Below are 25,013 nucleotides of genomic sequence, written 5' to 3'. Positions count from 1 at the left end.
TTTTGTTCTGTTAGCATATAACATATATTCAATTATGTTACTCATATAAGGAAAAGTGGAGGAGTCTGACATGTTATACCGACCATAGGGTCGGTCTTTATATAGATAAAGATAAGAGTATATAAGTATAGGCAGGCATATAAATATTTATTAATTCCCACTGCATTTTGTAAAAGGCATGTATGTATAAACATAAAAAGATATATGTACCGTCGAGGGCAGATAAACCTGACTGTAACAGTGATTTAGGTTCATATGTATAGTGACTTAGGTTCATCTGTACAGTGACTTAGGTTCATCTGTACAGTGACTTAGGTTCATCTGTACAGTGAGTTAGGTTCATCTGTACAGTGACTTAGGTTCATCTGTACAGTGACTTAGGTTCATCTGTACAGTGACTTAGGTTCATCTGTACAGTGACTTAGGTTCATCTGTACAGTGACTTAGGTTCATCTGTACAGTGACTTAGGTTCATCTGTACAGTGACTTAGGTTCAACGGCCTCAAGCTCAACTGTACTACGACTCTTACCGCTGTTTTCAGACAGATAGTCCATGAAGACGTCCTGTAACTGCTGCAGTTTGTTCTTGATCGGCCCTCGCTCGGGGCAATTCTTCAACAGTGCCAGTAGCCAAATACTGGTCGCCTGGAAATGAGAGCGGTTTTAAAAACAAGTCGACAACAAATAACGTCAAATGAAACCATTCCATTAATAAATTGCACAGGAGGTCGTTGTGTGTGTTACATTCCACGCAATTACCACGACCCACAGCCATAAGGAATACTAGACAATCTTAAAACACTTGTTAAATAGCTAACAGTAAATATCCTTCATAATTTTATTAAATGTCTGTATTTATGTGAAGTGGGGACCTGGTGACTTACACTACAAGTTTTATATATATATATATATATATATATATATATATATATTTATATTATATATTTTTTATATTTTTTATATAATATATACATATATATCAAGGGTATATAAAATAATCTCAACTAATATTATAATTATAAATGCGAAAGTAAGTTGTTTGTTACCTCTTCACGCATTATCTATTGGATCGATTGTTATGAAATTTGGTACAAGGGTAGAAAATAACCTGGAATAAAACATAGGGTACTTTTATCCCAAAATATCCACGGGCGCGAAGCCCCGGGGCGCGGCTAGTAATACATAAATTTAAGCATTGTCGTATAGTTCAATTATACATGTTTTTGTACGAGAAGAAATAAATATAGTTATTATAGCACACAGCATACACTTACTTGTCTGGAATGCGGGTGAGGGTGTTTCCCTATTTTGAACAGTTCGTGCAGAACCCACTCTAAAAGATCATCATTTTCCTTCAACGCATCATGGTCCCGTACCTTCTGCGAACCCTAGGACATGAGACGGCATAAGATGTTAGCATTCAGTTTAAAGAGTCACAGTGTAAAGTGCACTGGAACAGTTTAATAAATAAATTTATGTGGACAAATCACACAGATCGCGTTGGCCCCAGAGTAATTTCGAGACTTGTGTTACGGGATACTAACTCAACGTTACATAACATGTACAGATAAACATCCAAGATCTATGTCAATCTGAAAAAGATCACTATTAGAAAGGTACATACATCTTCGAAGGATGCTATAGGCTATATTTTATCTCAAAATTCCAACGGGAACGAAGCCCCGGGCAACATCTAGTTGCAATATAAAGTTAGACTATTATGGAATAAAAGTGAGACACGGCCAGCGCATTATATCCTTCATAAGGTTTCCACACATAGTCTTCCAACACAAGCTTGTAAAAAAATATATTATGTAATTACCTCTTTCGGTACCTCTGTCCACAAGTCTCTATTTTCGTTAGAATTGACGCCTTCGACGCACAATACTAGAGACTCGCCGATCTGTAGGTGTATCTCAAACTCCTTGCTCTGTAACAAGATTGCCATCAGCCATTTTAATGTACCCACTGCTGGGGCACTGGACTTCCTGGATAAGGAGGATAGGCCATGACCCAGTAAGCGGATTGAAAAATAAAATATTTGGGCTACAATCGTAAAACGCACAGTTTGTGTGCTATCAGTTAACGTACTCGAACAAAATTATTATGACCGAGATAACATCGACTGGTGTTTCTGGTTTAAAATCTTATCGTAGTAGCAATAAGGTTAAAATTTGATTGACGCTTGAGTTCGAGTGTGATATTTATAAATATGTATTGTACTTAATGTGGAGGAGTAATATCAGGAACATGAGCCCTGGGCTCCGACACTTCATATCCGAGTAAGAAGTGGGAAACTGCTCAGGTTAAAGACTTTTACATCCTTACATCCTACTTTTGACTACTTACATCCTTAGCCATTAGTAAGAATCCCTTAACAATCTGCTGAGCGAAGGTCAATCGCTCGCCACAACACAGCAGTCCGAGGGTGTAAAGCGCCTTCTCCTTCACTTTGGAGGGTAGCTTGGCATTGCCGACGATCGCGAACAGGCGCTCGGCCACCGTGAACTTCGTGACCACGTCGTCTGAATCCCATGTGGCTTTCAATGGGTTCTCGCTTTGCATTAGCGCGTCTGAAAGGGGAATACATCATTATTATACATGACTAGATGTTGCCCGGGGCTTCGGTCCCGTGGGAATTTTGAGATAAAATGTAGCATTTAGATTAGTAGATTAGCCTAAAGATTATTAATCTTGGATAATGTACCTTTCTAATGGTGAAACAATTATTGAAATCGGTTCGGTAGTTTCGGAGATTACCCGCCTTAAACACACAAAGTCACAAACGCTTACCTCTTTAATAAAATAATAGTATACATATAAAACAAAATCACTTCCCGCTCTCCATTCTAATCCTAATTGTTTGTTTGTTTGTTACCTTTTTACGCTCTATTTACTTAATGTTCTTGAAATTTTGCATACATGTAGTTTGAAGTACGGAAAAGGACTAAGGGTATTCAACCCGAAAAAATAAATATTCCCGTAGAAAATTCACGCGGGCGAATCCGCTGGAAAAAGCTAGTATTTCTATATAATATGTTACCTTGTTTAGGAGAAGTGTTCGGCAGCGGCAGCCCCGAGCGCCGACACAGGAGCGCGACGGCGCCACACGACGTGTTCACGACCAGCGATTGCGGGCTGATCAGGAAGTTGGCTGGAATTTATTTACTTCAAACTTTATCGCACTAAATTACAAATAATGCAAAAAAAATGATAAAAATGGAAGCGGTGGTGGGTGGTGGTGTAACGCCCGCCTGTGGATCGAAAGGTCTCAGGTTCGTATCCTGCTGAGTTTGTATACCAATCTGATTTATATATAGTAGTTTTCATAGACCACCACTTGCTTCCTTGAGAAAGAAAACATCGTGAGGAAACCTGCACACTGGTGGACAGTTCAGTTCCCTAGTGTGTATGCGACTACCTGCCACTAGATGGCGATAATTAGTCGTAAAAGTCACGTCAGATGCGTTTAGGCGACTTCAATTAAATCTGACACGAGTGTTAGCTAGTATAATAACACGAAAGCGATAGTCTTTTATTGAAGGCGAATCATATTGGAGGCATTAATCACATCGCTGAGGGACGTTTACATATGGTGGATTTAACATCATATACAGCATTTGTACCAGTTAACCACATATATTGTGCTGCGATAAAGTGCATCGGATAAATAGAAAACTTATATAGTATAAACTGAAATATTACACACACACACACAGTCCTTAGTCCATATAATCTTAAAACAATGTATTAAATTACATAAATGAAATTTGGCAAATACTACATATACTACAATACAATCAAAATTACAAAAAATATATAATGAATTAATAAACACAAAAAGTTCTGTGGACAATCGCAAAGGTTAATTCAAAAATTTAATTCTCTGATTAGGCATGGAGTAGTTTTTATTTGTTTTATCCCTCTCTCCCTTTTCAGTATTGAAAGAACGAGACAATACGAAGAATAACGAATTCATTAATAAACTGCCTGTTAGATAATATCTGAATTCATAAAACAACGCAAATGTTATAACAAATAAATATTATTTAAACATATATTAACTGAGCAACAAAACGTGAAAACTTACCTAAACAAATAACCCCTTGTTGGTAAGGCTCCCAATTGGCCGCATTGAACCCCTTCCCCCCAAACTTCCCCCTCTTCGCCAAAATGATACACCGCTCACACATATGCGCGAACGCACTCAAATACCCACACTGACTCTCCAAACTTTTGTTCCCTTGACCCTGTCGAAGGTCAAATATATAATATTTTGTAAATATTTTAGGCAACATAAAGGGGAAAAAAGTGTCGGTAGGCCAGCAGACGGATGGGTAGGTGACATTACTAAAGTCGTACAGTCAACGGCATATCAACCTACCCAGATTCATTGCAAACCCGCCGCTATTACCGCGCCATAGAGGTTCATGCAGCGTAACACGATGTGCTGTTGACTGTACGTGGCTTAGATTAGCATAGAATAGAGATGATGAGACAATATTCATAGCACTTTTAAATCATCATAATTTTATAGTTGTCTTCAAATGACTTAAACTAACTTTTGACGATCCCCGCGGAGTAGTGGTCATCACGCAATCTGGAGGTTCCGGATTCGATTCCCAGCGTTGGCAAATAATTGCACTTGTGATCGCAGATATTTGTCTACGGTTCTGGGTTACTGCGAATGTACATTTGATTCTAATTACTCTCTCTCATCTGCGCGTTTTCTTGGCTGCTTCTTCAGTCGTTGTACGTCGGCGCCCAGAACCGCTTTACATTTTTGTCTCCAATAAACACGGTCACCGGCATAAATGAACACAATTAATACATTCGTTGTCTGACATTAGATTTTAATATACCTGTACCACGAACTCGGCGATCTGTTTATCTATCGTCGCCTTATCGCTGGTGTGCACAGTAATGATCGCGTAAATGAGAGACGCCGTATCGCGGACATCTTCCTTGGTACTGGTCGTGAATATTGTCTTTAGGTAAGGCAACATGTTTGTGTATTTGGCCGCCATTTTGTCCGGAACACAACCGACTATGTCCAGGAAACATGTTAGCGGCATGATATCTGTAACACCAATTTAACAGAAGTCAGTTTAGTTCGATTTCATTTCGACGAATTTTCTACAAGTACATGTACACAGTCAAAGACAGAAGTGGTGAACACTACATAACCCTTTGATGGCTCTCGATTATATTGGTTAAAATTTTATATTTATGTTTGCAGTGTATGAATATAGTACGCCATATTAATTATATAGTGGCGTCACATAGCCTATATTAATAAAGTTCCTGTAGCGCGCCACTAGATGGCACTGTCCGAATTTAAAACGCGCTATGATTTTGTTTTCTACATTCATGTATGCAATTAGTAATTTGTTTAATAAAGTTTAGTTTGAAAATCAGTGCAGTGTATCAATGGCTCCCTTTAGTGTTAAGTTGTGAACGGCCTATGTCACCCGGGATATATGGTATTGGTGGCCGGGGTGGGCAAAAACCTCACATATCATTATCTGATAAGGTGTTTAAGAATTATGGTGAAATAAAAGCACTGACATACATATAAATGAACCCTAAAAACATATATTTTTTTTTAGATATTTAAAGTGATGTAGAAAATTGAACTCTATGGAGTGGTGTTAAGATCGAAAATATAATGTTACCAGGGCTCGCAGTGAGTAGTGAAGTGATCATTGCGAGGTATCTCTCCAAAACTTCAGTCTCCAGCAATTGTTCGCGAATGTACGTGGTGAGCTGCGGCGAGGTGTTGTTGGGGTGGTTGGAGCAGTCGGCCAGGTTGGCGTCACGGTTCAGACACATGCGCATATAGCGGAGAATCTGTGAGACAGACATACGAATATATATCGAAAAATATATTTTTCAATCTTCGATATATACAAAACTCTTGCGTTACCGAGTGACTGACTGACAGACAACGCACAGCCGAAACTACTGGGCGCAGATTGCTGAAATTTGGTGTGTAGGTTCCTAGGACAGTGTAGGGGAGCACTAAGAAGGGATTTCTTTAAATTCCAACGGGAAACGGATTTTTACTCACATACGAAGTTGTGGGCAAAAGCTAGTATTTCTTTGTCGAAATGTTGTACTTAGTTTACTGAATACAACATTTGAAAGATTTCATTAAAAGAGATTTCTTTTAAAACATGATATATCTTGTAGAATTTTTAGATGAATACATTTTTTTTTAAACTTAACATACAATAGTTTGTGTTTTTTTATAATTATCTACCGATATATTTTATATTTGAAACATATGAGATAATAAAGAACATTACATACTACATTTGTGCAAAACACATAATCCTTTTCTATCAGACGGATAAGAAAATAAAATAACATTTTAATGTTGTTTTATACATAAAAAAAAATACATAAAAAATTTCAACTTAATGTGTACATCGGGAATTCGGTCAAATTTAACTTGCAAGATTTGTACTTAACATACATACCAGTCAAGTTAAATGTAAGCATTTAAAAATTAAACACATGTTACCTCTTGATAAGTCAGCGGATGGAACTGCAACACCTGATTCCCGATCACAAACCTATGTTTAGAGTTGGTGCCGTTCTTCCTCTTCTGCATCTGGTCCCACACATAGTTCACAACCGTCTTGAAACGAGGCACTTTCAATTCCACCTCCTACAATGAAACAAGGGTTCAGAAAATGTATCTTATGATGATATTTATAACACTATATAGTTGGTAAATTAACATCGGTCAATAAATGGATCAGTCTTGAGCTAACCCGCTTGTTTCATTGACGCGCCCTTCACATATCATAACATATCTAGAAACACCAAGGTGAACAAGGGCAAATAAAGTTAACCGTAGAACACCTGGGTGAACCAGGGATACAAAAAGTTAACCGTGGAACACTATGGTGTTCCACAGGTCAGAAAGGATTGAACCAGGCGTAAATAAAGTTAACCACGGAACACCAAGGTGAACCACTTTGGTGTATTGTGAATTAAATTTAATAAAATGTCACTTCTTTAATGAAAAATACTTCGCATCTGTTGCTGGACCAAAACATTTTTATCATTACAAACGAAAAAAGGAAAGTCCTCATACAGACATATCTTCAAAATTATCACATATTAAATTCTGTAAGACCTCAATTAAGTAGGGAACAAATGTCTGGCTACGTCGTTTCCGCCCGCCCCTGGCAGAAGGCAAACCCAAGAAATGCTGGCTTGATGTCGTCAAGGATGATATGCGTGACAATGGTCTGACTACTAGAAATGCCGACGACTGTGCGAAGTGGAGATGAAAATAGGAAAGCGGACTCTGGGCTCCGACGCTATATGGCGGCGTAAGGAGCCAGGAAAATACTCAGATGAAAGAGAGAGAGACGTATACTAAAAATTCGGCGAGTGGTTACCGCTTTGTAATAGGAACACTTCAGAAATATTAGAAGGCGAAGTTTATCGATAGTCAAGGTATACTAACGTCTATTCTATTCTTGTCCCGCGTGTTGGTATCAACGTCCATGTTGACTGTTGTTGTCTCATTCTTGCTCACATTGTTGACGACGTCCTCTATCTCTATCGGCCGAGATGTACCGTATAGACATTTTAGCGCTTCGTTTGATATTTCGTCTTGGCTGAAAAATTAAATGCATTTTTTCAAAAAATTTCAAATTTTGTGATGATGTATTTATGGTCTGAGAAATGAGTGCGAAGTGGAAGAGAAAAAGTAGGAAAGCGGACACTGGGCTCCGACGCTCTGTGGCTAAATATATATATATATATATATATATATATATATATATATATATATATATATATATATATATATATATATATATATATATATATATATATATATATATATATATACTAGCAGCCCATCCCGGCTTCGGTCGGATAAAAACATAATATTATAAATTATACACTTATAATATTGTGCAGCAGTTTTTGAGCTTTTCGCGAACAGACAGACAGACAGACGCGGTAGAGGACTTTGTTTTATAATATGTAAGGATTTTTCTGTCGGAATATTTTAATAGGATACGTATTACGTACCGATAGGTTCGTTAAAATAAGTTTACATCCTGCAAAGTTCACATTTATTAACGACGGCTTATTATTTTTATTCTATAATATAATTCTTTCCGAGCAGGTATATATAATGAAGAAATGGGGGGTGGGGGGGGGAAAGCGCTTAGATGAGAGAGAAAGAGAGAGAGAGAGAGCGATAGAGAGAGAGAGAATGGACTTACCTATCGCCACTGGCCAACAACAGCAAGTATCGTGACGGCACATAGTCCTGCGGGAACACAGTGGAAGAATACCGCATGGCGATATAACGTATCATTGACTCCTCACTTTGCATGTAGCTGTAACAAGTTTGTCTATCTGTTTGTTACCTCTTCACGCTTTATATACTCAACCGATCTTTTGGAAATTGTGTGCACATACAGTCAGGCGTATGGAGAGGCAACATTCAGCCCGAAAAATATATTATCCCAGCGGGATTTGTGATAAACGTCTCTGCGAATAGGAACTTTAGTATGCACTACAACTAAATCAAAGTGAGTTTGTTTGTATACGCGCCTTATGTAATCTACCGATTTTCATGAAATTTCGAAAGGACCTTTCGTCTTCAAAAAAATACTGTGGAATATGATTTAAATAAATACTTCCCGCGGGAGAATTCATACGGGCGAAGTCACGGTTAAAAGGAAGTATAGGTATTATCGGTCCATATATATATCTATTTTGTTTTCTTTATTTCATGACAACATCGTGAGGAATCCTGCACTCTGGTCGATTATCGACTTGTATGTGAAATGGAGAAGGCAATGGCAAATCACTCCATGAATAGAGCCAAGAAAGCAGTTGTGTGTGTTTCACACCACGCCTTCAGCCGTGAAGAATAAGACAAGAGCGTGAAGAAGAGAGACAGAAGACAACTCACAGGTCGAGCAGAGCGAACAGAGCCAGCGCTTGCGGCTCGTGCAGCGGCTCGTCCACGTCCATGCGCGACGCTGACGACGTCTCTGCACGAGGACACACATATCACTTGATCTTCTTCATTTCGACTGTATCATAGCCAACGCCTTAACTTTAGGTAAATAACCTAAAGTTGAGGCGTTGGCTATGATGGAATGCGCTTTTGATTTCCCGGGATTTCGGAATTGACAAATTTAGTTTCTTTTACTATAGAACAAAATCGGGTATTAAATATAACCATATATTTAATTATTTTAATATGTTGATTGGCTAATATGTGGTGACGCAGTCGTCATCTATTCCCTATTTATGTTATTTTTTTTTAATTTTATGGACCGCTAGCGCTACGAGATTTTATCCAGCGTGCATTAGGATTCTGTTGGAATTTGACAGATGTCGCTTTTCGCGGCAAAAGGTCACTGCGTGAGAGAACGCCCGCCATATTTTTTTTCTTCTCTTCGCTTGAATGTTTCGCGCCGCATCGAGCTCCAATTGCTCCCTTTAATTATATTATAATTTCGCATTTTTCGTCATATATGTGACCCGCACGGCATTTCCATGTGCCTTTTATGAAGTGGTGTGTGAAATTGTGGATCCTACATGGACTATATAACACTGCAGTGTCTGAACTTTATCCAAGTGCCGGTACGACATTTAACAGCCAGAGATAGCAGCCACCACTGAACACAGCAGCTCATCAGATTGAGGATCTTGATAAGGAAGGCAGATCTGAAGGTCAGTGCTGGATATTTTTGTTGGTCCTAGTGGTCCGTTCTTTCACCAATTTCCCTCCGCCCAATAACGCCTTTCGTCGTTGTATTTAAACCAATCACAACCACAGGTAGGACTATTTACACGCCCTACCAATGTGGAATGCACTTTTATATCGAAAAACAAAAGTCCCGGAATTTCGAAATCGACAATTATATAAATAGTAAGTATATTTACTTATTTCAACTTTTGTACCAAAAAATCTAAAAAAGTAATGTCCTCTTAATTTTTTTTAAATTTATAATCGACTCAATGATTATAATCATTATGATGATTATAAACGTTGAGTCGATCGAGTGGTATATACATATATATACTATCTATAAAGAAAGATATCAAAGTCGCACCACACACACTGATGTTAAGCTGCGGTAACCACTTAACATCAGGTGGGCCCCATGCCTGCTTGGAAGTATAAAGGTATAAAAATACTTAAATATTAAAAAGCTACCAAATAGTATAAAACTGACTGATAAAAATAATTTCCAAAAAACATGACGGAATGGTTGAATGAAAAAATATTTTATAGTATTATAGAGTACATAAACGGTAAACATTGAATTTTTATGTTTTGTTATTGTATAAATGTAATATAAATGCGTACTCGACGACCTCGATGGCGCAGTGGTAAAGTGCTTGCCTCTGAACCGAGAGGTCCCGGGTTCGATCCCCGGTCGGGTCAAGATGGAAAATGATCTTTTTCTGATTGGCCCGGGTCTTGGATGTTTATCTATCGTTGAGCTAGTATCCCATAACACAAGTCTCGAACTTACTTTGGGGCTAGCTCAATCTGTGTGATTTGTCCTAATATATTTATTTATTTACTATTATTGATTGTTGTTGGTTACATTTGACTTTAAGATCTATGCAAATCTTGCAAATAAATGATTATATTCTAAAAAAGGGATTACCATCAGGTGATATCTTGAAGGAGTTTGCCATCTCGAGTAACGCGTCCCGCAGTGCCGTCTTCACCTCAGGAGTCGCTTCAGGAATCTTCTTCACCAGCTCCTCCAGCAACGCGAACTGGTTGTTGATGCTGTCCGGACACTTCATGGCCAGTCTGCCTGGATGGAGAATATTTTATCGATTATTGATCGATTTGATTGAAACAGTCCGCCAACAGTCGAAATATTGATAGGACTATTTTTATTTCCCGGTTGTCTGGAACCATTTTGCCGATAATACTAATATTGTAAGTATTGATAGTTTTGCGCCTTGATAATGACTACACTATCGATCCGTAAAACAAAATAAGATTTTTTTTTTTTACAAAACCCTGACATATTTGACACAAGCTTTTATTGTAGTCAGTGAGATCTTATTACATTCAATGCGTAACAAAAAATAATGTAGGTGCAGTATACCGTTGAGCAGTACCCTCGTCGGGAGCCATTCCTGGGTGCACAATCTGGTCATGTTTATGTTAACAATGCATTGTCATCCGAACTAAACGCGCGTACAAACTTTCAGTTTAATCGATTAAAGATTTCTGCTTCAAAATTGAGTTGCAAAACAGATGAAATTCCACCGAAGTATTTAACTAAAAGGTTGTAAAATCCCCCAATCTCTGAAATAAAACCTTATATAAAAACACATGACTATTTCTGCCGTGAGCGGAGTCGCGGGCGACAGCTAGTGTTTACATAAATTTTATTTATGTTTGCATGTTTGTCACTCTTTCACGCAAAATCTACGTGACAGATTGTTATGAAATTCGGCGCATGATTATAACCTGGAATAACACATAATAGTACTTTTATCCCTAAATTCCCACGGGAGCAAAGCTCCGGGGCGTAGCAAGTATATAAATAAATACAACTTACCAAGACACATGTAAGCTTTGGGTTGATGTTCGAGATATTCCTCTGAGCGGATCAATTTGAGCAAACCCTGGAGAAACACTGTAGCTACTTTCTTCAGTTGAGTCTCGTCTCCGCTAAAATAAATAAATATATTGGGACAAATAACACAGATTGAGCTAGTCCCAAAGTAAGTTCGAGACTTGTGTTATGGGATACTAACTCAACGATACTATATTTTATAACAAATACATATATAGATAAACATCCAAGACCCGGGCCAATCAGAAAAAGATCATTTTCCCTATGTCCTTCTCCATTGAAACAGAATTGCATATATGTATGTATGTACATACACAATTGCATATACCTATGTATGTATATATTAGTTTCGCCCGTCCCTATGTTTACTTGTCTGTCTGCAACTTGTAAATCTTGCAAGTTAGATTTCTCCTATATATATAGGAAAAATCTAATTTGCAAGACTTGATTAAAGACAGACAAGCATAGAGTCTCTATGTTGATAGAGACAGGTGAAACTAAATTATAGCTTGTAAAATAGTTACCTGTTGACGACGTTTAGTAAGAACATGAGCGCCAAGTTTCTGAGACGAGAATTGGTGTTCGGATCGAACAGCGATGAAAACACCACCTGTATATAAACATAAAATGAGTCCCGGGGCTTCGCTTCCGTAGGAATTTTGAGATAAAATATAGCCTATAGCAATCTTGAATAATGTACCTTTCGAATGGTGAAAGAATTTTTGAAATCGGTTCGGTAGTTTCGAACATACAAACTCACAAACGCTTACCTCTTTATAATAATAGTATAGATAGATATCTCGATGATTATTAGATACTAGATATCTCGATATCCTTTAGTGTTAAGGACTGAAACTGTGGTGGTGGAGTGGTTGAGACGCCTACCGGAGACGGAAAGGCCCAGGTTCGAATCCTACTTAAGCCCTTTGGATATTCAAATCTCATAGGCGTATATTGATATTTTCATAGATTACCGCTAGGTTTCCACACTCTTAAGACTATTAACTGGTAAATAAAGCACTCATACAAACGACGCAATGTTCATGGATTCGCGTCTGCTATCCGGCGATAGTGTGCAGCCGGCAGTGTGTAGTGTGCAGCCGGCAGTGTGTAGTGTGCAGCCGGCAGTGTGTAGTGTGCAGCCGGCAGTGTGTAGTGTGCAGCCGGCAGTGTGTAGTGTGCAGCCGGCAGTGTGTAGTGTGCAGCCGGCAGTGTGTAGTGTGCAGCCGGCAGTGTGTAGTGTGCAGCCGGCAGTGTGTAGTGTGCAGCCGGCAGTGTGTAGTGTGCAGCCGGTAGTGTGTAGTGTGCAGCCGGTAGAGTGTAGTGTGCAGCCGGTAGTGTGCAGTTTTAATAGGTTTTCAGAAATTCTTTACAAATTAGTAACAAACAGACAGAAATACCTGAACACAATGCGGGAACATGATGGCGGGTCCAGTGGCTTTGTTTAAGTACTGAATTAATTTCAAACGCAGCCGAGTGCATGCCGGTACCTGAAATATAAAAAAATGAAAAAAGCTTTTATTGGATACTTTACAAAACACTTTAATCAAATTCTTCTTTTTTTGTATGTGTTTTCTCTGTGCAATAAACAGTTTACAAACAAAACATGTAAAAAACAATAATGGTAAGCCATTCTGGCATGATAGGGAGCAGCACTTTTTAAATGACTTTTCTTTCGGCATTTTCTTCTGAGCAGCGGTCGTTCCGAAATGCCAGTAGTTTGTAGTGTTTTGACAAATACTAAACATTAAAATGGCTACTGATGAGACATATGCGTGTACATCATCAGCCTACCCTTATCCCACTTTATGTGTGGTCGGTACAGCATGTCAGTCTCCTCCACTTCTCCCTGTCTGATGTTAACCGATATGTTACTTCCTTTTTAGCCATGTCCTGCCTGACGCACTCAATCCACATCTTCTTCCTTCTTCCCCTATTTCTTTTCCCATACAATTTTACATCCATAACCTTTCTTACAATATTATTTTGCTCCCTTCTCATAACGTGACCATACCATCGAAGCCAATTACTTTCCAATTTTCCTATGATTGGTGCTGCCTTGAGACTTACTCTCACATATTCGTTCCTTATCTTATCCATCCTTCTCATCTCCGCCACATGCAGTCGCGTTTCGTCCGTCACCTTGGTGGCCCAACATTCCGAACAATACAAAACAACAGGTCTGATCACCGTCTTGTAGATCTTGCCATGCATGTGCGACTAAAGTTTATGCAAATATTATTATTATACTAACTGCAGCCGGCGGTTTTATTAAATTATCAATTTTAATATTTATTTCTTTTATTTTATGCCTCGCACCGCTATTTTATAAAGCGCCATTTACTTATCAGACTTTTTGACCGCATCCTATGGGAATCGCGTATGTACTTTCGTGACAAAAAGTATGTGTTAATCCAAGGTATAACCATTACCAAAATTCACAAAAAACAGCCCAGCCGTTTGAAGTAACAAACATACAAACTTTCCCCTATAAAATATTACAAATGGGATTTAACAAACCTTGCGGTCGTCCGGGGGCACTTTGAGCCCCCCCCACGTGCCCAGGTACAGCGAGTACAGTGGCGCCACCACCGCGGGCTGCGACCACTCCACGGAACTAAACGTCAAATTGTACACAACTTTACATCCTTAATCCTACTTATTATAAACTCCTATGCCGCGCCTGTCTGCATGTTCGCGATAAACTCAAAAACTAATGCACGGATTTTCACGCGACTTTGACCGATATATAGCGTGACTAGCTTTTCGTGGCTTCGCCTGCGTAATTTCGCACGGGAACAATTATTTCCTGTAATTTTCCTGGAAGGTACCTTATGTCCTTCTCCATACGTCAAACTACATGTATGCAAAATTTCAAGAAGATTGGTAATAATATAAAGTATTGGTGGATAAAATGTGAAGAGGTAATAAACAAACAAATTTTCGCATTTATAATATTAGTTATATGAGGAATTTAATATGACTTTTTAATTTGGAAGATATGACTCACTCTAACGAACATATAAAGGCATGTTAAAAAGACTTTTATAATAAATAATTATCGCCGGATTAGGACAAATCACACAGATTGAGCTAGCCACAAAGTATGTTCGAGACTTGTATGGTTTTTATGGGTGGGTGGGGCTGGTATTGTTGTTATGGGATACTAACTCAACGATACTATATTTTATAACAAATACATACATAGATAAACATCCAAGACCGGGGCCAATCAGAAAAATATAATTTTCCATCATAACCCGACCTGGGATCGAACCCGGGGCCTTTCAGATCAGTGGCAAGAACTTTACCACTGCGCCACCGAGGTCGGCAATAATAACAATAGTAATGACAATAACCTTTTTAGTTCCTCAACATTATGTATGAAAAAGCCACTCAACATCTAGAATTTAATACTTTAGCATTAATAAGACTGTGTCAAAATCAAATCGAAATACGATAATCACCTGGTAGCAGTGATGAGAGGGCTGTTGGCGTGGTTGGCGATACTGAACCTGGAGTCGGCGGCGGCCACCACCAGCGGCAGGACGGTGTCGCGCGTGTTGAAGATATCCTTGCTGATGAAATTCACTATCGATAGCTTCATCTGTGGACGAAATTATTTATATAAATTTTTGGATTTGTTATATACCTACAAATCTACATGTCACATATGCTTTTTAACTTATTGTTGAAAATAATAATGAGATGAAAAAATTCTAGAATCGAGCGGGAATTGAACCCGCGCCCGTGTCTATCCGGGACAGTGCTCTTGACCACAGAGCTATCGAGACCATGCCAGTTCGGCTGAATTAATTCATCTCTTTACGTCTTACGCCGACGTACAGTATTTTCATTAGAGAGAGTAGTAGGTATTCTTAACTAATCAATTTATTTATTTTATTTAAAAACTTCATTCAAATTCAAATCACTTATTCAGAAAACCTTCACAGGCACTTTTTCACGTCAATTTTTCATATTAAATAGTAATTAACATTGCACAAAATTACAAATAAGTTCAAATTAAAAAAACCCCGACTTTCAATAGTCATTTCGCTATAACTTTTGAACGGCTGAACTGATTTTGATCAAACATATCTAAAAAACACCGCTTCAAGATTAGTTATCAAATAAAAAAATATCGCATACAAATCGGTTCACCCGTTGATGAGCTACGGTGCCACGTACACAGACAGACAGACACACTTAGCGGTCAAACTTATAACACCGTTATATTTTTGCGTCGGAGGTTAAAAAAATATTATGTGCAAAAGGTGGATTTTTGGCATATATTACCATATGGCATCTACCAGTCGACCATTAGATCGAACAGATATAGCAGATGTTGCCATAAAGTACAACAAAACAAAAGAAGACAAAAAATTACTCGATTTAAAATAAATCGAATCAAATTCAAAATTCGTTAATTCGACTACGGGATAATAAATATATATGAATATGAAACATAAATGTGAAAGTCTGTCTGTGACGCTTTCACGGCTAAACCGTTGGGTAAATTTTGATAAAATTTGGAATAGATACTTATCAATATATATATAAAACTCTTGTGTTACTGAGTGACTGACTGACAGACAACGCACAGCCGAAACTACTAGGCGTAGAACACTGAAATTTGGTGTATGTCCTAGGAACCTAGGATAGTGTAGGGGACCACTAAGAAGGGATTTCCTGAAATTGCCACGGGAAACGGATTTTAACTCACATATGAAGCTGTGGGCAAAAGCTAGTAAGTACCATATTATAATGACCCAGTGTCAAATATTCGAATATACCGCGGGCGGAGTTGCAGACAACAGCTAGTTAAGAATCAAACGAGCTTGATAGACTCACCTCTTCCAATTGGTTGGGGTTCAGTTGGTTCTTACCCACGAGACGCTTGAACGTGTTGGCGCTCAAACCCGCCGGCACTTGGAACTCGCACTCGGCGGAGTTCGGCAGCGCTCTGTGATAAACAAAAAGTATTATACCACAATTATTAATATCACTAGATATCGTTGCCCGGGGCTTCGACCTCTTGGGAATTTTTAGATAAATAAAAAAAATCAATTTATTTAGCTGGTAACAAAGACCCATAAAATTACCAATAAAATATAGCCTGTATTGGATTTATGTACATTTGTAATGGTGAAAGAATTTTTGAAATCGGTTCGGCAGTTTCGGAGAATACCCGGCTCAAACATACAAACTCACAAACGCTTGCCTTTTTATAATAATAGTATATATTAGCGTCCCGTCCCGGCTTCGCTCGGGTAAAACTATAATAAAAAAGTAGCTTATGCCACCTCAAAAGTCTGAAATAAATGATTTTTTATGTCACTCCAGAAGGTTTCGTATCGATATGTCAAATTTCATCGAAATCGGTACAGTAGTTTTAAACAAAAATACAAATATTTTCTCTCTTTAATATTAGTATGGACTAGTATATACCTCTTAAATCACTCTGTCTATTGAAAAAAATCGTTGCATACTTATTAATGATCTAAGCTTATAGGACAGACAGACAGCGGGAGAAACGGACAGATGCGGCCACCGCCTCTATTTTATACTGTGTAGTGAAGTAGTGAAGCACTGGTGGTGTAGTGGTTAAGACCTGTAGATCGAAAGGTTCCAGATTCGAAACCTATTCGTGCCACATGAATTTGTATACCAATCTGACTCATGTATTGTTTTCATCGACCACCACCTGTTTCCGGTGAACGCGGCGAATTTCCGGAAAACATCGCGAGGAAACCTGCACACTGGTTTAATAATCAACTTGTGAAATGGAGAAGGGTGTACGGACACAATGTATACAATATGCAGTGTTTACTTTTATATTTAGGAATGTAGTGCGATGTGATCTGCGTGTGAGTGTACACGGGATGCATGAGTGACACAGGTGTGTACGTGTCGTGTTAGCTGCGTCCATCTAATAAGTTTTGAACCAGTCGTGAACATGCATAGTACTAACACATATATTATTTCAATAGAAGTTCCACCTTATAGTTAACCTAAATTGATAAATCCGACGTGAACTTAAATTACTTAAAAGGCAATGGCACACCACTCCAACAATAGTGTCAAGAGAGTTATTGTGTGTTTCATATCACGTAACGATCACGACCCTCAAGCCTATGGGGTCATTACAATCCGTCAATTTTCTTTAGGAAGGAATCATTTCCAAAATCAATAATTCATAAAATTGTCATTACAGAGTAATTACTGTACAGTATTAATAGTAAAATATTCTTGTCTTTGTTAAAATTTGAAAAATTGTTGTATGCTCTGCGAAACACCCAAATAAGACTGTTCAAGAAAAGTGATAGTAATTTATACCTATATGGCAATAGCAGCACGTCTGTAGCGAACTTGAGCACTAGGGCTGCAAGTTTAGGTTTCTCCTTCAGGTTAAATTCCGCCTCCTTTATGTCGCCCAGTACCGGCATCACCAACATTAATAGTCTGGAACATTACTAAGGGTTAAACTTTCTTCTGCGTTTTCTGAAGCGGTGGCGGTGTAATGGTTAAGACGCCCGCCTGTGAACTGAAAGGTCCCAGGTTCGAATCCTATTCGTGCCGCATGAGTTTAATGTACACCAATCTGACTCATGTCTAGTAGTTTTCATCGACCACCATTTGCTTCCGTCGAAGGAAAAGATCGCGAGGAAACCTGCACTCTGGTTGATTATCAACTCATGTGTGAAATGGTGAAGGCAACGGAAAAACACTGCATTAATAGTGCAAAGAAAGTCGTTATGTGTGTTTATTTCCACGTAATGACCACGACCCTCAGCCTTGAGGAATACGACTATGAAGAAGAAACTTTCTTCTAATCGAGTGTGTTATTAAAAGCCTAAGATTTTATTCCAGTCGCACCTGACATCTGAAATGACGTAGTCGCATACACACTCGTTAAATGTGGAAGTGCACACTGTTCGACTATATCTTACTAATTTTATAAATGCGAAAGTTTGTGATGATGTATGTGTGTATATTTGAATGATTAGAGTTAAGCTCGTCGAATAAAATGTATATTAGATACATATAGTTTCTCAGTAATTGAATATGTATATTCTATTTGAGAAATAAAATACTTTAAAACTAAACCTATGTTTGTTACTCTTCTACGCAAAATCTATTGGATGGATTGTTATGAAATTTGGTACACGGGTAGAATATAACATAGGATACATTTTATGCCGAAATTCCAACGGGAGCAAAGCCCCGAGGCGCAGCTAGTATTTCAATCGTTTTCAAACAGGTGGCCCACAAAAACTACTACTACTAATAGACATGACGACATTTATTTTTTCGTTTTATTCTATGGCAGAACCACACGCCGTAGACAACTACTTCCAACCTAGTACAGCACTAGATTGCCCGACGCTTCGCCCGCGTGAATTTTCCACCTAGGTTCCTTATGTTCATCTCTGGAATCCTGACTATATGTATTAAAATTTTTGGAATTGTGTCACTACACGATACCACTTCACTAAGTGGTAACAAAATATGAAAATTACTTACATATTTATATTATATATATGATTCATTTTGATTTTCATTGTGGATTTGCCCACTGACTTCAAATAGTTAGGCCTATGGCCAGTAGTGGAGTTCTCGTGGCTGAGATGTTGACGATAGGATAACATTCATCTTCGGATCTACAGACAACAAACATACCCATCTTGATGCGGTTGTGGCTTGTTCTCCAGAGCTTCGAGCAAGGACGGCGCGAGGCGCAGCTGCTGGTCGCGCGGCATCCGGCCAAAACCCATCGTGATGTATATTATTGTGAAGTTCTGAAACAGAATCAGTGTATTGTGATCTCTGTCGCACTGATGACGCATTGTAAGGAAAGAAGAATGCAAAGATTTCATAGAAATTTACCCCAGCTCGAGTGCCCTGCATATGCTGCCGCTAGAAGTGAGATCATGGGCTCAGATATTTAATCTGAGGATAATCACAAAAACAAGAACATACAGCCGAGGCAGCTGATAGGCAACAACAGCATTCCCATAGAGGGTTAACGTCAGACAGGCACCAGTTGTAAAATGACAGTGTAACAGATAAACTTAAAATGTTGAAGATTCCAATTTTTAAGTTTATATATTACGCTGTTGGGTTTCGTGGCATCACAGCCCCGAACGATACCGGAAACTTCTGGAGGGGAGAGAGATAGAGAAATATGAAAGAATGTTATAGAGTTACTTCGATTCTGCAAAGGAACAGGTAGATTTATTGCGCCACCACCAACAGTGTTTCCAGTTAAGCCGCATCCTGAAAAAGGGTCTCGGGGGAATTGGGTGCCAAAAAGCTGGGTTCCAAAATGGGAGGATTGATAACTGGCCAACGCTGGCTGGCATCCCTAACCAAGAAATAAGAATAGATGCTGATATACTAACAATAATGAAGCTATTTGCATTCGGGTCCCGGTACAACTGCAGCAGCGTCTCCACCGGTAACTGCACGTCGGAGCGACACTTGACGCGCTTGTTCACGTGGACCAACAGCTCCATGACTTTCGTCCGCACCTATTGTAAAAAAAATATCAATATCCTCGACTAAAGTCAAAAATATTTTTATTTAAACAAGGTCCTTATGATACCATCCTCAGACCTGGTCGCTAAGCCGCCGTATTTGTTAAATATGTTGAGAAAAATGGTTATTTGTTATAATATTCAATACATCTGTATATTCCTAATAAAGTTTTACTTTATGACAGGCAATATTTTCCTGTGCTAATCTCACTTATGTACAACCTATGACATGATATTCATTGCAAATTAAAAGTAAATAAGCAAATGTGTTTTTAGTATTTTACAAACAAACTTCCATCCTACAATAGTAGTTCCTTTTAGAGGAAGGATTCCTTCCTTTACGGGGGCTGATTTTTGAAAAAAAAAACCCTAAAAGACCTCAAGTCTTTACAACTTAGCAACTTTCATCAAAATTGCTGCTGTATATCCATGAAACTTTCACATTTTAAATAATGATTATAAATATTTATATTACTATAAGTTAGAATAATATTAGTTAGGATGGATATGAACATTATAGATTCTCAGATTCAATTTCAATATAAGTGTGAATTAAAAATGACAATATGGGCATTTAACACCTAAAATATACCTGTTCATGAGGTGATGACAGTTTTAGAATCACTGGACACAGAAACCTTCCGAGGCAGCTTTCCAGCTGGTCATCAGAGTCCGCATTGCCAAGTCGTAGGAACACTCTATCTAGCAGCACTGAAATATATATTTACCTAGTTGACAAAACCTTATTGAGGATCAAGATTTTGCAGTTGTTATTATGTCTTAATCAATGTAGGTAGGTACATTATTTATTTATTGATTATATAAAACAGCTGTTGCATGTGTATTAGTTGGTGGTGAAATTAATATAGTCCATTCACTATCTCCACTTATGTCCATTACACAAGACTACTTGCAATGTATTGCGGCTTCTCTCGGGTATAACCATAATAAATTATAAACATAAACCTTCCACTTCACTCTATCTATAAAAAAAATCCATATCAAAATCCATTGCGTAATTTTAAAGATCTAAGCATACATAGGGACACAGACATGTTATTCTATGTAATGATAAAGAGGTTTGTTTGGGCCAAAAACTGCCATAAAACATTACAACTGACTTGCTTGCATCATAAATCTTCAGTATTTCGAAATAAAATAAAACTTTTGGTCACAAATTCAACTTACAATACAAATGAAACTGCAGCACAAAATTATGAGGCACGAAACTTAGATAACAAAAACTAGTGTATATTTGGTCAATATTATACAATGCCTTTGTTCAGCATAGACATAAAAGTATTAAGATAATCCCGGAGAAGCACTAACAAAATAGACCATGGAGGAAAGTCTTTTCCACCGGCTAAAAACAAACAGGTTAACATCTGGTCACTTGAATATAATGATATGTGACTGTATTTAAACAAAACTATTACAATTACGGTCCAACTTACTTAAATCATTGGCGCAATCATTCCCGCCCTCTGTTACTTCCATTTCAGACATGGTAAAAGCCTTTCACGGCTTGTTTTTAAATTATTTGTATTCGCAAACCAGACCCCGATATAGATGCGGAACAATGACAGGCAAATTTTATCTAATGACAGCAGCTGTCATAATGATTTTTTTTTTTTTTGGTTTATTCCCTCGTTTTATTGAGGAGGCAAAGAGTACTAGCCCATACAGCCAAGTCTTTTGTATTGAATATTTATATATAAATAAGAGTGGCTAATATCCACTGAAGAAGAAGGCATAAGCCAAGTCTGTAGTGTACATCAAAAATTGAGGCCTAAAAGGCCTAGTCTTTAGTAATAAATCCAAATAAAACATAACCAAAAATATAAATATTTTTGTTTTAAGTCCAATCAAATTTCCATAAAAGTATTTGTTACAAATTCATATAAAGGTTTAAAGCATGCAGGATTGGATAAGAGTTCCTGAAGCGAGCGCGGGATTGCTTCAGAATAATTATAAATTTGTGTTAGGCGGTCGACTAACACAATTCTTTGCAAACAGAAATTGGAACATTCGTAAAACAAATGATGTAAAGTTTGATCTGCAATGTTGCAATAATTGCATATAGGAGAAGACAAAAGTTTAAGACGAAACAGATGAGAATTAAAACGACCATGGCCAAGACGAAGACGACAAACTATAGTATAGAACTTTCTACCAGCAAAATCTCTTCCTTTTACAAACCAAGGTCGACCTAATTTATTATTGATTCCCGCATACCATAAACCCTTGCAATTCAATTCCCAAGTCTCCTTCCATTGTTTGTCAAAAAGCTGTGATATATTTTGTTTTAATAAAGATAGAACATCTCCCGCTGGTAGTGAGCAAGATTTTAATTCAATGCAGTTACCATAACGCACTATAGTTTTGGCGAAATAATCTACACTTTCGTTACCCTTCACACCTATGTGTGATGGAGTCCATAGTAATATTATATCCTTATGATGATTCTGACAGAGATCATAGTACTTTTCTCTTATTTTATGTGTTATAAATGAGGTGGTAGAATCAAATTTTGGATTATTAAGCGAACTTAAAATACCCATATTATCAGTAATAATAATCCAATTATCATAGGAATGTTGAGAAATGTATTCGAGAGCTGAAAATATTCCAATTGACTCTGCCGTATAAATGGAAGCATTATTAGGGAGTCTACACCCATGACCCGTTTTGGCTTCTAAATCATAAATAGCCATTGAGACAGCTGACGTTGACGTATTCTTTGAACCGTCTGTATAAATTTGCTTGTAACCTCTGTATGATTCTAATTTGTTGTAAACATCCTCTTTAAATTCAAGAGATTTATCTATAACAATTTTAATAGGATAAAATTTGCTTTCGTAAGAACCTGAATAGCATGGCAGGATTACACTTTCATAAAGATTATTTTGAAGTTTGAATTCGACAGCTTCTTTAAGACATTCTGTTAAGTTTGAAGAAGAATTTTCTAACTTAGGCATTAAGGGGTGACCTGTTGAAGAGCAAATTTTGAGCAGAAATTTATAGTTAAGATAACGGAATCTTATGGCTAAAGGAGGTATGTTACATTCAACTTGCATTGAGATAATTGGCGTAGACATCATAGCACCCAAAATAATACGAAGACCTTTATTCTGAATTTTTTCCAGCTTATCTATACTTTTCTGATTAGCATAACAAAAATATGCATATTCGAAATGACTTCTAACTAGGGATTTATACAACATTAATAAAATTTTGGGGTCTGAACCCCAGTAAGTAGCAGATAATGTTTTAAGAATATTAAGAGCTCGAAGACTCCTGTTGGCTATAATATCAACATATTTATTAAAATTATTATTGTTTTGAAACATGACTCCCAGAAATTTTATTGACGAATCAGCAGGCAATAAATTACCCTCATACATTATACAAATATCCCTAACTTTAATAGATTTTTTTGAAAATACAACCACTTTACTTTTTTGTTTGCTGATGCTCAGCTGGAGATAGGTGAAATATGAGTTCAACCCAGCCAGGGCTGAATTCATCTTTCTGTTTATGTCTGACATATTATCTCCTTTGCAATATACAGCCAGGTCATCAGCAAACTGTAAATTATTGACATCCAAACCTAGATTAATATTTAAGCGATGAATATACAACACAAACAGCAAAGGACTCAAGATTCCTCCTTGACTTACACCTTTATATGAATATCTTGGTCCTATAAGATTATTATTAAACTTCACATATAATTTCCGTTCAAAAAGAAAATTAAAAATCCAATTTACAATTTTTTCAGGAAGTCCCAAGCTGATTAGAGTGGCAGAAAGAACATGCAAGTTAACATTATTAAAAGCACCAACTACATCAAAGAAGACACAAGCCAGAATTTTATTGTTTGATAAGGCCTCCTGAATGTCCAAATTCAAGTGACACAGACTTTCTCGAGCTGATCGACCACGGCGAAATCCAAATTGATTATAAGGCAATAAATGGTTACTCTCTACATAAAATTCAAGACGTTGTTTTAATAACTGTTCAAAAATTTTGCCAACACATGAGGTCAAAGTAATAGGACGATAAGAGTCTGGATCATTAGGAGCTTTATCTGGTTTTAGAATTGGAATAATACAATCCATTTTCCATTGTGAAGGAATTAAGGAGTTCTGCCATAGCAAATTTAAAATTGTTAAAAATGTTTGTTTATTAGAATCATTCAACAATTTCAACATTCTGTAAGATAAATAATCTAGACCTGTTGAAGTATTTTTTCTAGAGTTAAGGGCTGATTGTAATTCTTGCATAGAAAAGTCCTTCAACAAATAAGAATTATTGGTTGTGTGAATAGAGGGAACAGTAAAATTATTTTCAACTGTATCTGGGGTGTATTTATGAAGAAAGTCAGTTACCCAATTGTATTCAGAAACAAAATTTGTGGAAGGAGAGTATGAATTGTTAATTTTTTTGATTTTCTTCCAAATTTCACTCATAGAAGATAAACGATTTAGTGAGGAACAGTATTGCAACCAACTGAATTGTCTTTCGCGTCTTAAAATAACTTTTTTAATAGCCTGAACACGTTTCAAATTAATAAAATTTTCTGTAGACGGACAAGTTTTAAATAAAATATAAGCTTTATGAACATTTTCAACTGCTTGAGAACAAATGTGATTCCACCATGGCAAAGATCTACGACTTGCATTGATGCTGGGTGCAACAGAATGTTTAGCTTTGGGAGCTGAAGCTTCAACAGTACTAGAAATTATAGAACAAAAACTATTATAAGAATTGATGGGATCCACATGATTAACATTGAAATTAGACAACAATAAATTGACCTGTGCTTCATAAGTCTTCCAATCAACCAATTTTAAATTAACATGTTTTAGCA

The 25,013-nt window shown here is 37.4% G+C and overlaps 1 protein-coding gene and 1 long non-coding RNA gene across 3 annotated transcripts in view; one reads left to right on the top strand and one right to left on the bottom strand.

Annotated features, from left to right (window-relative positions):
* Positions 1–21,731, bottom strand: part of LOC128670666 (uncharacterized protein) — a 38,685-nt gene extending 16,954 nt beyond the window's left edge. Inside the window, exons 1-24 of one of the 2 annotated variants that reach the window (XM_053746507.1) lie at positions 21,595–21,731; positions 20,733–20,851; positions 20,006–20,134; positions 19,284–19,402; positions 17,940–18,065; positions 16,455–16,566; positions 15,071–15,210; positions 14,124–14,220; positions 13,004–13,093; positions 12,128–12,213; positions 11,586–11,698; positions 10,671–10,826; positions 8,954–9,035; positions 8,256–8,372; positions 7,484–7,637; positions 6,527–6,673; positions 5,676–5,850; positions 4,863–5,080; positions 4,091–4,250; positions 3,044–3,154; positions 2,350–2,573; positions 1,823–1,930; positions 1,275–1,388; positions 531–645 (exon numbers count right to left, since the gene is read on the bottom strand). In XM_053746507.1, coding sequence (XP_053602482.1) covers positions 531–645; positions 1,275–1,388; positions 1,823–1,930; positions 2,350–2,573; positions 3,044–3,154; positions 4,091–4,250; positions 4,863–5,080; positions 5,676–5,850; positions 6,527–6,673; positions 7,484–7,637; positions 8,256–8,372; positions 8,954–9,035; positions 10,671–10,826; positions 11,586–11,698; positions 12,128–12,213; positions 13,004–13,093; positions 14,124–14,220; positions 15,071–15,210; positions 16,455–16,566; positions 17,940–18,065; positions 19,284–19,402; positions 20,006–20,134; positions 20,733–20,851; positions 21,595–21,646 — 3,064 coding nt within the window. In that variant the 5' untranslated portion in view covers positions 21,647–21,731. The remainder of the gene's footprint in view (positions 1–530; positions 646–1,274; positions 1,389–1,822; positions 1,931–2,349; positions 2,574–3,043; positions 3,155–4,090; positions 4,251–4,862; positions 5,081–5,675; positions 5,851–6,526; positions 6,674–7,483; positions 7,638–8,255; positions 8,373–8,953; positions 9,036–10,670; positions 10,827–11,585; positions 11,699–12,127; positions 12,214–13,003; positions 13,094–14,123; positions 14,221–15,070; positions 15,211–16,454; positions 16,567–17,939; positions 18,066–19,283; positions 19,403–20,005; positions 20,135–20,732; positions 20,852–21,594) is intronic. The other variant, XM_053746508.1, reaches the window with a different exon arrangement.
* A 630-nt stretch (positions 21,732–22,361) lies between these two features.
* LOC135309736 (uncharacterized) lies at positions 22,362–24,140 on the top strand. The gene is made up of 2 exons (XR_010369922.1): positions 22,362–23,195; positions 23,922–24,140. It is a non-coding gene; the product is annotated as an uncharacterized LOC135309736 (long non-coding RNA).
* Positions 24,141–25,013: the final 873 nt, after the last annotated feature.

The sequence above is a fragment of the Plodia interpunctella genome, chromosome 6, assembly GCF_027563975.2.
Source record: "Plodia interpunctella isolate USDA-ARS_2022_Savannah chromosome 6, ilPloInte3.2, whole genome shotgun sequence".
In the NCBI taxonomy this organism is placed as follows: domain Eukaryota; kingdom Metazoa; phylum Arthropoda; class Insecta; order Lepidoptera; family Pyralidae; genus Plodia; species Plodia interpunctella.
Note: the sequence above shows the minus strand (reverse complement) of the source record. Positions and strands in the feature narration are given on the sequence as shown.